Source organism: Cygnus atratus, chromosome 1, assembly GCF_013377495.2.
Source record: "Cygnus atratus isolate AKBS03 ecotype Queensland, Australia chromosome 1, CAtr_DNAZoo_HiC_assembly, whole genome shotgun sequence".
NCBI lineage: Eukaryota > Metazoa > Chordata > Aves > Anseriformes > Anatidae > Cygnus > Cygnus atratus.
The window spans coordinates 35,365,136-35,378,832 of NC_066362.1; the positions used below are offsets into that span (position 1 = coordinate 35,365,136).

The 13,697-nt window shown below is 37.0% G+C and overlaps 1 protein-coding gene across 2 annotated transcripts in view; it reads left to right on the plus strand.

Moving 5' to 3' along the window:
- Positions 1–6,719, plus strand: part of USP15 (ubiquitin specific peptidase 15) — an 81,489-nt gene extending 74,770 nt beyond the window's left edge. For both annotated transcript variants that reach the window (XM_035543981.2, XM_035543982.2), the window contains 8 exons: positions 283–398; positions 519–794; positions 1,091–1,161; positions 1,537–1,652; positions 3,451–3,600; positions 4,000–4,103; positions 4,681–4,769; positions 5,068–6,719. In XM_035543981.2, coding sequence (XP_035399874.1) covers positions 283–398; positions 519–794; positions 1,091–1,161; positions 1,537–1,652; positions 3,451–3,600; positions 4,000–4,103; positions 4,681–4,769; positions 5,068–5,253 — 1,108 coding nt within the window. In that variant the 3' untranslated portion in view covers positions 5,254–6,719. The remainder of the gene's footprint in view (positions 1–282; positions 399–518; positions 795–1,090; positions 1,162–1,536; positions 1,653–3,450; positions 3,601–3,999; positions 4,104–4,680; positions 4,770–5,067) is intronic.
- The last annotated feature ends 6,978 nt before the right edge of the window (positions 6,720–13,697 follow it).

Consider the following 13,697-nt stretch of genomic DNA (forward strand, 5'->3'; position numbering starts at 1 on the left):
TTAACAGTAAAAGATGTTGTTGCTCATCAAATAAAAACTGATAGAAGAGTCAAGTTTTATAAAATCAAATAACTGCCAAAAATGTGAGATCATAGACCAACAGAATTTCAGATGTGCTTGTAACAATAGACGTGTTAGGCAGTAGGTTTATTTATTCTGAATAAATCAGAAAGGATTGCAGGAATACAGTTCATTATAAAGGATTTGCTGTAACCATTTAATTCTCTGGCTTGAACAATAAAATCATTGAATCTAAGTGTTGCTTTCATTTGTTACATTTAGCCGATATGTAAAAACATGCACTGAAAGTGAAGACACTGAAGGATCCCTACATTGCTGTAAGGACCATGGTATCAATGGTAATGGCCCAAATGGAATACACGAAGAAGGTTCTCCAAGTAAGACTGAATATCCAAACTTGTACAGTATTTTGTGTTCAATTTGAAATTGAAGTTAATTATGTATTGTCTTTCAATTATTGTTATTCTGCCTCATTTCTCCCTCCTCAATTGTTTCAGGTGAAATGGAGACAGATGAACAAGATGATGAATCCAGTCAGGATCAGGAACTTCCTTCAGAGAATGAAAACAGCCAGTCAGAAGACTCAGTTGGAGGTGACAATGACTCTGAAAATGGATTATGTACTGAGGATACTTGCAAAGGTCAACCACTCACGGGACACAAAAAGCGATTGTTTACATTCCAGTTCAATAATTTAGGCAATACTGACATAAATTACATCAAAGATGATACCAGGCATATTAGATTTGATGACAGGCAACCTAGGCTTGATGGTAAGTCACAGGGAACAGGTTGGGCAACATTTGATTCTGATGCTTTTTTCTCACTTCCACAGAATAATGTTTCATTCTCTCTGTATGCTATTTGATAAACTTTTAAGAGAAAATTCTGTAGAAATAATTTGTTCTTGTAATTAGGTCTTAGAAATGAAGAAATTGTGTGTACTTCAGTTTTTCATCTTAAATTCATGTCAGCCTTGTTTAATTTATTTCGAGTGTTTGCCCAAAGTTGATACAATTTGATATAAAACAAGAAGTAAAATTAAGATAAAACATCTTTTTAATCTTAGAAAGATCTTTCCTTGCTTTGGATTGGGATCCCGAACTGAAGAAGAGATACTTTGATGATAGTGCAGCAGAGGTAAGCTTTTCATGTTGCTCCCTTTTCCATCACTAATAAAATTTAAATGTGAAAAATACAACTTACTTATTGTGGCATAGAGATAGTAAAACTCTTCAAAAGAAGCAGCTACGGTATCTTTTTTTTTTTTTTCGTGTTATTGATAGTAAATGTTACCATAAATAAACTTCATTTACACATGTAAGTAATTACCAAATCTGAGGCTTACAAATTTAGAAATAAATCTGAAACTGTGAAAACTACTTTTGCTTGAATGGTTTCTGATCAGTTTTTCCATATATAGGAGCTATGTAGTTACTGTTCATAGTAAGACGACATCACTAAAATGAGTTTTGTTTCATTTGTTCTCTTAACTCAAGAAATACTTCTCTTTAGGATTTTGAAAAACATGAGAGTGTGGAATATAAGCCTCCCAAAAAGCCTTTTGTGAAATTAAAAGATTGCATTGAGCTGTTCACAACAAAGGAAAAACTAGGTGCTGAAGACCCATGGTAAGGACAAAACATTAAAATTTTCCCATTCTGTGGTTTGTGTTTCTCAAATTTATTCAAAAACAAATATTATCACAGATACCTAATTGATTTCTAATGGTCTTTCTGAATCTTTCCATATATTAAATTCCTATCATAGTTATACTCTAAAATAATATTATATATTAATTCACTGTATAACTAAAAGTTGTCACTGTATATGGAAGGTCATATTTGTATGGGAGATGATTATTCAGAATTAGAAGGAAGGGTGAGATCCATAAGATATCATAACCTGTGAAATGTGATCCACAGTGAATTAATAAATACTGTGCCAGGGATAATACAATGGGTTAAACAAGTATTCTTTTCTGAGATGGGAAAGGTTGGTGCATACTAGAGGTCTTTTATGCAAATATATAAATTGCTTTGCATAAAATATGAAATAGGGATGTGCTTCAACAACAGACTTAAAGAATAGTGTATGTCTGTAATCAGTAGAACATTTCAAATTCATGTTCCAATCATATGCCGTTAACTTTTTGGTAGAGACTGTTGTTGTGATTCATGGTTGTTCCAAATTCTGAATTGGAAGGATGTCGGAATATTTACAATTACAGGATTCTTCCATAAGATCATCCTTCTCCAGGATTGTTCTAACAGTTAAGAGTCCTCCTTAACAGCTGAAGCTCAGAATTCAGTTTGAAAATAGGGTCTGCCACTTCTTTTGTGGATACTTAAAAGTTTTGGAGAATTCCAAACTTTTTTAACCAGAGATCCTCCTTTATTTTGTGCAGGGGAGAAGGCTGACTCAAAACTTCTCATTTTTTCTAGGTTGAGTAGATTATATAACACTGGACGAACTATTTGAGATACCGTATAGCTCAAGTACCATGAAGTGCTTCCATTTTTGCAACACATTTTAAGTAGAGTGTTGGAAATCAAAAATAAAATAAAATACTGGTACTGCTGAAGTAGAGCAGCTGCTTCTGGATACGTTTCACAAGAAGTCATTCATCACATTTTTTTCTTGATTTGTCTGGTCTTCCCAGGTCTCATCACTCCTAGTCTAGTGATATTTGTATTGCAGATATCCTCAGACAAATGAGAACACAGTTCCTCAGTCACAGCCTTCCCTTACAATTAGTGCAATGCAGTCTGTTGCAGCCCTTCCTAATTGAGGGCTCATCTTCTTTTCCTAGATCTTTCTTGTTAGATACCAAGAAGTAGAATATGCATAGGCAGCTTTACAGAAGAGTTGTTTTCATGCATGATTCTTACTTACTTTCCTCCCTGAGCCTTAGTTCTTGAAAGATTCAAGTATTCAAGTAGGGAGCAGAAACTTTTATTATAAGTCACAGCCTTTTTAGCACTTGCCTAATTAGAGAATAAATATAGAGAGCTTTTGCAGGTTCCAGTAGTCATTTTAGTGGTGAGGGGGATGGGATGGGAGATGGACGGATTTGAAAACTGAAACTTGGAAGAACCACAGTTGCCTGTTAATTATGGACTCGCTTGTACTGAGTTTTCCTGACCTTTTGTCTTAATGTGAGAAAACTGCTTTAAGTAAAGACTACAGAGACTACTATAGGAGAAGAGATTGCTGTAGTGGAGGGTGATACTAATGTGTTTTAAACACTGTTAAGCTTCACTGTAAGCCTTCTTGCACAGCAGTATCTTGTGTTTTAAACTAGAAGTGGTATCAGTGTGTATAAGCTTTTGCTCATTCAGTTCCTCCCATGTTGCTGGCTTTCTCTATAGCAATGTATTGAACATATATATGGACTGCAGTTATTTAATTAGTATGTTTTTCTTTTAGGTATTGTCCAAACTGTAAAGAACATCAGCAAGCTACCAAAAAGTTAGACTTGTGGTCACTTCCCCCAGTACTGGTAGTTCATCTGAAGCGCTTTTCCTACAGCAGATACATGAGGGACAAGTTGGACACATTGGTTGACTTTCCAATAAAGTAAGAAACCTAAGTGTTTTGGTGCTAGAAGGGTAACAGCATGACTAGGACATATGTTTAATCCAACAAGTGTGTAGAATGTTTTTGTTCTCAGCTTCCACGCATGGATCCAGTAACTACTGATGATAAAATGCTTGTAGGTGAAAAGTATGAATTTTATAAAAATATAATTAGAGTAGATAAGTATGGAAGAACTCTACCAAGCATTTGGGGTAGAGTACTGGCTCTGGTTCCACCCTTCAGATTGAAAGAGATGCACTGTCGGTATGGTGTGGTATATGCACATTTTGTGGAAAATGTAAAGTAAAGGGCTCAAAGACCACTAAAATGCGAAATGGATAAATATATAGAGAGAGATAACTAGTATTTTAATTTATTTTTATTTGTGTTTTTTAACAGTGACTTGGACATGTCAGAGTTCCTTATTAATCCAAATGCAGGGCCTTGCCGCTACAACTTGATTGCTGTCTCCAACCACTATGGAGGAATGGGAGGAGGGCATTGTAAGTTATTTCAAGTATAATCATTTAACATATCAACTTTTTATGTTTATTTAAGTATCGATCATTTTCAGTCAATGGCATTTTTTAATGATTGAAGGATAGTTTTTTTTCATTACCTTGAAATGTTTTCACGGGTGTTCTAATAAAAAAACTATATGAAATGAGCTTTCAAGGATAATTGTAGTCCTTTTATGCTTCTAGTTATGGATATTGTGAAAAGAGAAAGGTTAGGAGATTCATAAGAGCTACTGTAGTCTGACAATTTATTTTGTCTTACTCGTCTGTATTTTTGTACATTGTACATCTCATTGAAAGGAGAGAGAAAAATGAAAAAGTGACTGAGGGTTTTTATTTCAACTCTCCTTTCTCTATATACATTCTCCTTAGAAGGGGAATGTTATTGGTTAAGTGTTGTTTAAAAGAATATAAAAAGTGTTAAATTGTGGACTTTCTAATAGTGATAACAGATTTTTAGTAGTTAGAAGTCAAGTGTTTGACAATCACAAACTGTAGCAACTGATTGCAGTAGATCTAAGAAGATACAAAGTCCTTAAACATTGCACTTTTGTTGTTCTAGATACTGCTTTTGCAAAAAATAAAGATGATGGAAAATGGTACTACTTTGATGACAGTAGTGTGTCAACTGCATGTGAGGACCAAATAGTGGCAAGTACCTTTTGCTTTTCTAAAACTGACACTGTTGATGATACTAACTTGAGGGAAGAAAAGCAAAGCGTTAGTCATGAACCTTGCAGTAAATTTGTAGAGAGTAGTTTGTCTCGTTTTAAAGGACCATGCAAAATAACAATTGTTCGCGTCAACATGCAAAAATAGCCTATTATGAAAGCTTTGTTTTTCTATATAATTTTACCTTATGGGCCTAGAAGGAGAAAAAGAAAAAAAGACTGATTTTAAATGTTTTGTCTGGAGTCTCATCAGCATATTATACTCTTCTCTTTTACAGTCCAAAGCAGCATATGTGCTCTTCTACCAGAGACAGGACACAATCAGTGGAACTGGCTTTTTTCCTCTTGACCGGGAAACTAAACAAGGTGCTTCAGCTGCCACAGGCATCCCATTAGAAAGTGATGAAGACAGCAATGAAAATGATAATGATATAGAAAATGAAAATTGTATGCACACTAATTAATGGAAGAACTAGAAGCCATAAAAGAGACTTTCTTACTGGGGATACCTATTGAAAGAGTGAAATTGCCCAACAAATTAAAAATAAAAATCTGAGATGGGGAATTTCAGATAACAGAATGTAAATCTTTATTACATTTTAACATGTGCAGTACTTGAAGTGAAACAATAAAACCTTTAACAGAAATTGTCTCTAATGCATTTAGTCTTGTATTCACAAGCTATATATAGGAAATCACAAATAAACCCCTTTTAAGTTTTCTGCTGCTGTTCTGATGGATTATGTTTTCTTTTGTTTTGGATGTGAGTTAATAACTAAAATGTTAAATCTGTGGACTTCTGACATTTATTTTCTTAGTACTGCAAGAATACTACTGCCAAGTCTAGTTCCTAGATGAATACATTCATGTACCTTAGGCTGTCACACAGACTACGAATAAAAATGTCATAAATATATAAGCAGTAGTTTTCTTGAAACATCAAATTTTTGTTTCTCCCTAAAAATTAATATTTTTTTTTAAATTCGATCATGATAGAAGAAATAGCTTAAAAAGGTGTTTTAACCTTTTGTGATATAGTTGAGCATCCAGAATATTACGTTCACCTTACTGCTGCTGTGGAACAGGTTCTGGATGTCATGCTGCATTAACAAAAAGATTTTCAATTAAATGTAAGTATCCTTTGTTGCTTGTTGGAATCTATGCTGCAGACATAATTCCTGTTATCTTGCTTATAAGACATGCATAATTTTAATCTGATGTCAGTCCAAAATTTAAAATTGTGCTGTAAGTTCTCTCCCCAGTTTTCATAGTCTGACAGCTTGCAAACTACTCTGTAATAGGGTCAGATTTAATAGTATTCTGTATCAATAGTAATGACTGTGCATCGGGCTTAGATGAGATTTTTTTCAATATAACCTGCCTTTAAATTGTTAATGAACAAATTGGTTTTAAAGGTAGGCCTGTTCATTTTCTTTGTGTGTTCCTGATGGAATTCACCATAGCCTTACTGCATATCTGAAAAGGTAACTCATTATAATAAGAGAATTGGCATTTGCATGTTCAAGTCAGAACCTGTACAGTATATAAGGCATAAAAACTTCAAATTGGATTTTAGTTGACTATGTTCAGGGGTCCAGGATGCCAAAATAAGTGTGACAGTTTGAAACATTTTTTTTAATTTGCTGCTTTCCCTTTGATCTAGTTGGAAGAATGTATTGTTGATTTGTATACAATACTGCCTTTGAGAGGAACCCTTAACTGCAGGGGCACACTTCACATATCTACTACCTGGAGAATCGCTTTGTGTCCCACTGTTTAAACAGATAATGAAAAAAAAAAAAGCAAAAAGTATGATGTTCTTCACTTGAACTAATCAAATACAATAGGTTATAAATTGTGTATTGTAAATAAAAGTTCACTCTGTGAGTGCACATTTTGGTAAATTATTTATTTATGTTAGCATTAAAAAGTTTAAAAAATTGCATTTGACCAGGATATAACTGAGGTATGTTGGACATGGCTTTGCTTTATACCTTGATATTAAAACTGGTGTTTCATCCTGGTATTTTAAAGCTGCTTTGAGTTTTGTTTTTTTTTTTTTTTAATGTAAACTAACCTCCTGCATGACAGAGGTTAAAATTTTGTCTGCACTTGAGTTCACTTGGGTTTACATTTGAAATGCGCATGTTTATTTATACAGATTTCAATAAAGCTATTCAAGGCCTTATTTAGTCTTTCAGTTTCTTACAAAAACTTTCACCACAGTATTTGTGTAGTGGGTAGTCTTTGTCTAATCAGAAGATTTCTGTTATCATCAGTTACAAAATGGCTATTCAACTACCAACACAGAATAAGATTAATAGTAAAATAGTATGTGTAAAACATTCTGTTCTGTCATTGTCTGGTTCTAAAAAGCATTTATAAGGAAAAAAAAAAAGATCATGTGATAAATAAAATTAAAGAATACTGTAATAATTATCAAGTGGGGAAGATATTAACCCTGAATTAGTTTGTGGAATGAGGCAATAATATTTAAGATTGGACAAACTGACATGGTGGGGAAAAAATGGTCTAAGTTTTTTGCTTAAAACCTCATATTTAGGTGTAGAATATAGCAGCCCAGTACAAAATTAAGTACAAAATGAAAACAACTCATCAGGTGAACTTGCTAATGTTAATAAGAACACTTGAGAGAGGATGATGTGTGGAGTAGAGAAAGCAGTGCTGGAGAAGTAACCACCTCTTTGAATACCACACACAAATGTACTTTCCTACAGAAGGCCCCGTTCATTCATACTCCCATTGGTTTTCCTATGTCACATTAGCCTCTACCTTCCTTAGAAGAGTTTGTATTTTATTTCTGTTGATATTGTAACTTGAAAGAAATTTTCCTAGAAGCTCCATTGCTAGATGTATGTGCCAAATAAATAGTACCAGACTGCCTGAGCACCAGGTGTAAAACGTGTTCACACATCAAAGATTCATGGAAGGGTTTAGGTTGGAAGGGATCTCAGACCATCTAATCCAACCCCTGGGACACCTCCCACTAGACCAGGTTGCTCCATTCAGCCTGGCCTTAAATACTCCCAAGGATGGGGCATCCACAGCTTCTCTGGGCAACCTGTGCCAGTGCCTCACCATGCTCATCATGAAAAATGTCTTCCTTATATCCCATCTATATCTACCTTCTTTCAGTTTAAAGCCATTGCCACATACCCTGTCACTATAGACCCTGATAAAAAGTCTTTCTTATATATATTGAAGGACTGCAATAAAGTCTCCTTGGATCCTTCTCTTCTCCAGACTGAACAACCCCAACTCCCTCAGCCTGTCCCCATAGGAGAGGTGCTCCAGCCCTCTGAGCATCCTCATGGCCCTCCTCTCGACTAGTTCTAACAGGTCCATGTCCTTCTGGTGCTGGAGGCCCCAGAGCTGAACACAGCACTCCAGGTGGGGTCTCACAAGAGCAGAGCAGAGGGGGACAATCCCCTCCCTCGCCCTGCTGGCCACACTGCTTTTGAAGCAGCCCAGGACGCAATTGGCTGTCTGGGCTGTAAGTGCCCGCTGATGACTTAGGCTCAGTTTTTCATTCGCCAGTATCCTCAAGTCCTCTGCAGGGCTGCTCCCAATCCACTCATCACCTGGCCTGTATTGATATTGAGGATTGTCCCAACTCAAGTCCGCAGGAAATCTTCCTTGAAGAGAATAATCAGAACCCCGGTTTTAGATGGAGGTGTCATGAAATCAGAGTTACTTTGTCCAGTAATTCAGATTTCTTATAGATATAGATGAAATTTAACCACTTTCACCAGAATTCATTCAGACTGTTGACAAAGGAGGAAAAAATCAACACTGGGAATGTCTTTCATGGATCTGCCACCGATACCAAAGGGCTGCAAAGCCCTTTCAAAAAGATGATACCAAGACAGTAAAATACCTGTTTTAATGTGTTTTTGATAGAGATGCTGATTGTTACAACACAATGTAAGTCTTCTCTGCTTCTACCTGCCCAGTATTCTATCTATATATACACCAAGTGATAAAGTACTTACCATTTCTAAAAGCTTTATCATACCTATTTGATGATCCTTCCTTCTCTCCCAACTTAATTTCAGGATACCCTGCTAACTTTTGGTGTAACATAACCATGTTAGTCTCAAAGCAATTTTTAACTATTTATATTTAATTTTCATGATTTCTCTTTGTGCTTCAGACCTGAAAGAGGGCTTATGTGGCTCAGGACACCTAGTTCCCCCCTGATGTATTGGTTGGTCTTACATCAGTTCTATAATGCTTCTTTGGAGGCTGCCAGAATGTTAAGATACGGAAACTCAATTTGAGTTTGAAAATTAGAATCTTGATTCAAATTTAGTTAGTTAGTTTGCCTGAGAGGAGAGGACTGTGACTGAATTACTTTATGTGAACAGTATCTACACATACTACTTAGTCCTCAATAACAAGGTTAAGAAGATCCTATATAGGTAGCTCATACTCCATTTTTTCCTCATTCTTGCAAACAAAAATATCGGTGACATTAATATTTGTGTTTTCCGTGAGATTCCTCCTCTTTTTAAGAGCCCAACCTGACATCAGCAACTACAATAAAGAGCCTTGGTCCCTTAAAATAGGTGCCTACTCTTGGTTCTTATTGCATGGTTTAAGATTTTCTTAAGTCGTAGATTTGAGTGGTTGTCATTGAAGAGATCTGGAGCTTGTTGCTGCAGTTTGCATGTGGCCGCATATTTCCCTATCTAGTTAGCTGTTAGACATCTGGTTAGGAAACTAATTTTTTCCATACTGCCTTCCACCGGAGGCAGGTGGTGAGAAGTCATTGCAGCAGCCCAAGCACGATACCATTGTAACCCAGCTGTTCTTTCCAGATCATAGTTGCTTTAAGTTTGTGTGACCTGAGAGAAAGAAACTCTTTTTTCTCCCGCTCTTTTTTTATTTCTTGATGCTCCCTAAACGACTTGTGTTGTCTGGGAAAGAGAACAGGACGCACAGAGACACATGTACATACATGTTTAACATGCTGGGTGAAAAGATTCCAGGAAGCTTTCTTGAGCTAACACAATTTTCCTATAGCAATGGCAACTGTGAAGATTCATTATTGTGAATCTTGTTCTTCGTTAAGTGCTTGAGGGTCTTCTTTGGAAGTGAAAGACAGGCTCACTTTTTTCTTTTAGAGCCTGTTCCCAGCAGACCTTCTCAAAATGCCACTTTCATAATCTGGGAGAGGAGGCAGAAATTTCATGAGGATTCTGTATTTTAGGACATTTTATAAGATGCCCAGGCTAACTTTTGGAAGTTCTTGGAAAATGTCAATTAGAAAAAAAAATAGATATTTTAGTTTCTAAGAGACGTTCTGTTATTTTTAACTTGACTTCTAACACACTGAGTTTGTAAGCTTCCTAACCAGACATGAAAATCAATGACTTTCCTATGTGAATGTCTCAAAGGTTTCCGGGAATTTAGTCAAATTGTTAGTTTGGTAAAATTATCATGTATTCACACATAATTCATTCGGTGTGGACATGCTTAAAATTAAAACTACAGAAAGATCATTATCCTTTACAATGTCTATCAAAAGCTATTGGCACTCACCTAGTCATATAAATAGAGAAGAAAGTGCTTCCTGCCGTTTCTTTTTACAAATCATTTCTGACAAAAAGCCTACAGTGTGCTTTCTTTTATTTCAGTTACAGTGACAGCAAGCTTTTCAATGGCTGTAAGAATCAGCATGAAACTAAAAAAAAAAAAAAAAAAGGCAACATACAGTAAACCTTGTTAATGTGAGAGTCACAGAAACAAAATAGAGTAGGAGGCAGGAGACAGCTTGCAATTCCCAGTTGTTCCACGGGTCTTTCAGCAGTGACTTATTATTTAAAGCTTGGCCAAGGGCAAGGAGAGGTGAGGAGCCGTTGCCCGTGACCTCTTGTTTTAGTTGGCCTCACCCAGCATTCTGGGTGCTTCGGTGCCAACCAGTCCCTTGATCTTTTTTGTCATCCATTAAAATTGAAGTCCTGCCTGTCTTCCTGGCACACTGATGTAACATTTATGACTTACAGTTGAGATGACAGACAAGAAAACTTGTCAGATATTACCCTGCCAGATGATACAGGAACATCTTCTGCATCTACAGCTAGTTGCTAATGGGAAGGCTGAACTCCTTATAGCCTTCCCACCAAATTCGCCCTCTGTTATGAAGAGCAATGTATTTTTTAAGTGAAATCATCAGGGGGAAGTCAGTATGACAGGCAAAGAAATTAATTGGCAGATCTACCAACTTTCCTCAAAAATTATGCCTTAATCTGTGATATCAGGCTCTAATTTCAGAGTATGTTTTCATGTTGTTTTTAAGTGCTAGCTACTTTGACAAAGAAAATCACTACAAATGTAGTAAGACACAATTAATATGAAAGCTATATTTGACAGAATAAGCATATTCTTAATGTGCAGGCAAAGTGCTTTTTTTCCTTCAGATTTTTTGTTCTTTTCCTTGGTTGGGTAAACAAATTGTGAAAACAGTTCCGTTTTCTTATTTCCAGTGTCGAAGGGGCACCACACGCTCCTAATACATCCAGAGGGAGCAATCTCACAGGAAAAGAATGAAATCTTGGAATAGCATGGAAACCCCGGAAGAGCCCAAATGTCACAAATCTGTAGCCAAGTACCCAATTAGGTAGGGAATGAACTGGGTTACTGTATGCCAGGCAGCATTAACAGTCCTCCTGGGCCACATAATGGAAAAGCTGACACAGGACTCAAATGATAAAGAATTCACGTCAGTCAATGTAACTTAATGGAAAACTTTTCATTATTTCTTATTTTTATTTTTTCATTTAGATATTACGGTGTTCTTAAGTGCAAAATAGCATTTATAAATATTACAACACAGGTGCACCAGGAATAAGTTAATTATCACATCAAGTTTCAAGTTGCGTATCATGTGGTATCACCCAACACATTTCCAAAGAGTAAGAACTAAGCAACAGTCTCCAAATAGTTTTCCTTAGGAAATCATTGTGGAATAGGGGCATTACTGGGGACATTGGTGGCACTTGTTCTTAAATTAATGTTCTCATTCAGTGTATGAAATACTCAGATCATAGCTATAGAAAGTGGGTAATAAACTATATATATTTGTTACTACCCCAGAAAGTAGCAAATACCTGAAATTTCGTGCAGCCCTAGGGGACAAGTGATTCCATGTGTGAAAGAGTGGCATAAGAACTTCTCCTTGGATGCGTAAGCAGATATAAGAGGGTGGTTCAGCCTTCCTAAGTCTGTGGTAAGGATCCTGGGAAAATATACCATGTGAGTTACGACCTTTTAAATGGTACAATGTAACCTGGGAGACATTATAGCAAAAAATAATAATAATAATAAAAAAGATACAACTCCAGAGTAAATGTGTGTGTGTGTGTGTGTTAAACCTGGGCTGGACACCTCTTCTAGACCAAGTAGAGAGGCAGTTGGGATGGCACCAGCCCTTCCTCTGCCAGAATGGAGACCTCCATCTGCCTTATCCGCCCTAGTTTTAAAATCCCTGCACCTGCAAACACCGCATTCTTGTCAGAGGAATGTTCTTGCCTGTTCACACCAAGTGACACCTCTTACAAGACCTATGAGGTGCTCTGAATGGAGGCCCAAACCTGCAGGCATTTCCTCTGAGCTCAATGCAGTTTGAGTCAAGGCCTTCACTCGCTGGCATTGTAGGTATTTGTTACTTGGGGAATAAAACCCATACTCTTACTTCAGAATACAAAATGATTATTTTTTCCATGCACTATTGCTATTAATATAAATCATACTCATCAAGCTCCACCAAATCCTGTCTGCATGACCAATGACAGCTTTGGTTTTTTGTTGTTTTCCAAAGATAACACTTGGCCAGGCTACTTCCCAAACTGGCACATGTACCTTCCTTTTTGTTCTTTCATTGTAATGCTGGATGAGCATTACTGCTTTTTTAATGAAATTTCCATTAATGAACAATGACAGATGCAGACATGCCCATGGTGAAAAATACATGGTTCCTCAAAAATAAAAATTAAAAACTACAAATCATGTAATCAAAATAAAGTCTGCTGCTGGGTCTGAGGGCAAGAAACCATTCTCTAAAACACAATGAAAAGCATGGGGAAAGAATTCAAATGAGTTTTGCTTGTTTTCAACATCTGTTGATGCTATAAAACACAAACTGCTCTGGGGGTGTTGTGGAAATGTGAGTGTCTCAGCTGAGGAGAAAATGCTCAGACAGAAGGGACAGCAATTAGTAACTCTGCACCAGCTATACTTATTAAGAGCTACTACAAACAACATGTCTTCTGCCGACTCAGATAGATGTTTCTTGGTGGTATTGAAGGAAGACATGGTTTATGAGTGCTCACATAGTACCTGTTTCCTTTTGCAACTTGCTGAAGAGAGGAATGGGCACTTGGATCCTGTTGTAGTTCTGCTCCCCCATCCAAGGTGAAGTGGCAGCTTCCACAAGCTTGGTGTCCTCAGCCACCAGTGAGCAGGTCAATAAAAGCTACCCAGCACTGCTGCGCTGTGGTTGCATTGCAAAACCAAATAAAGCACATCATCTCTCATGTTGACTGATTCTGCATGACCTAATAGCTGCTCGGTGAATTAAATGCAGTGTCTGAATGACCTATTTATTTGGTGAGACTGATGGCCTGTGTAATTCTGCCATGAGTGACAAGGATCATAAGCAGTAAGCTGAGACGGCGCCTCGTTCACTCTTCAGATGTCCAGTTCTTAAACATGAATAATGATGAACACGTCTCTGTCTGTTTATCTGCTCAAAAGTGTTGAAATCCCCTTAGGACGGGCTGTGACACGCATCTCATAGCAGGCACCCAGCTCTGCTGCCTCCACAAGCGCTCCCCTGGGGTGTCCTCACCCTGCAGCACCCCAGGGTTTGCTCCAGATGTTCCTG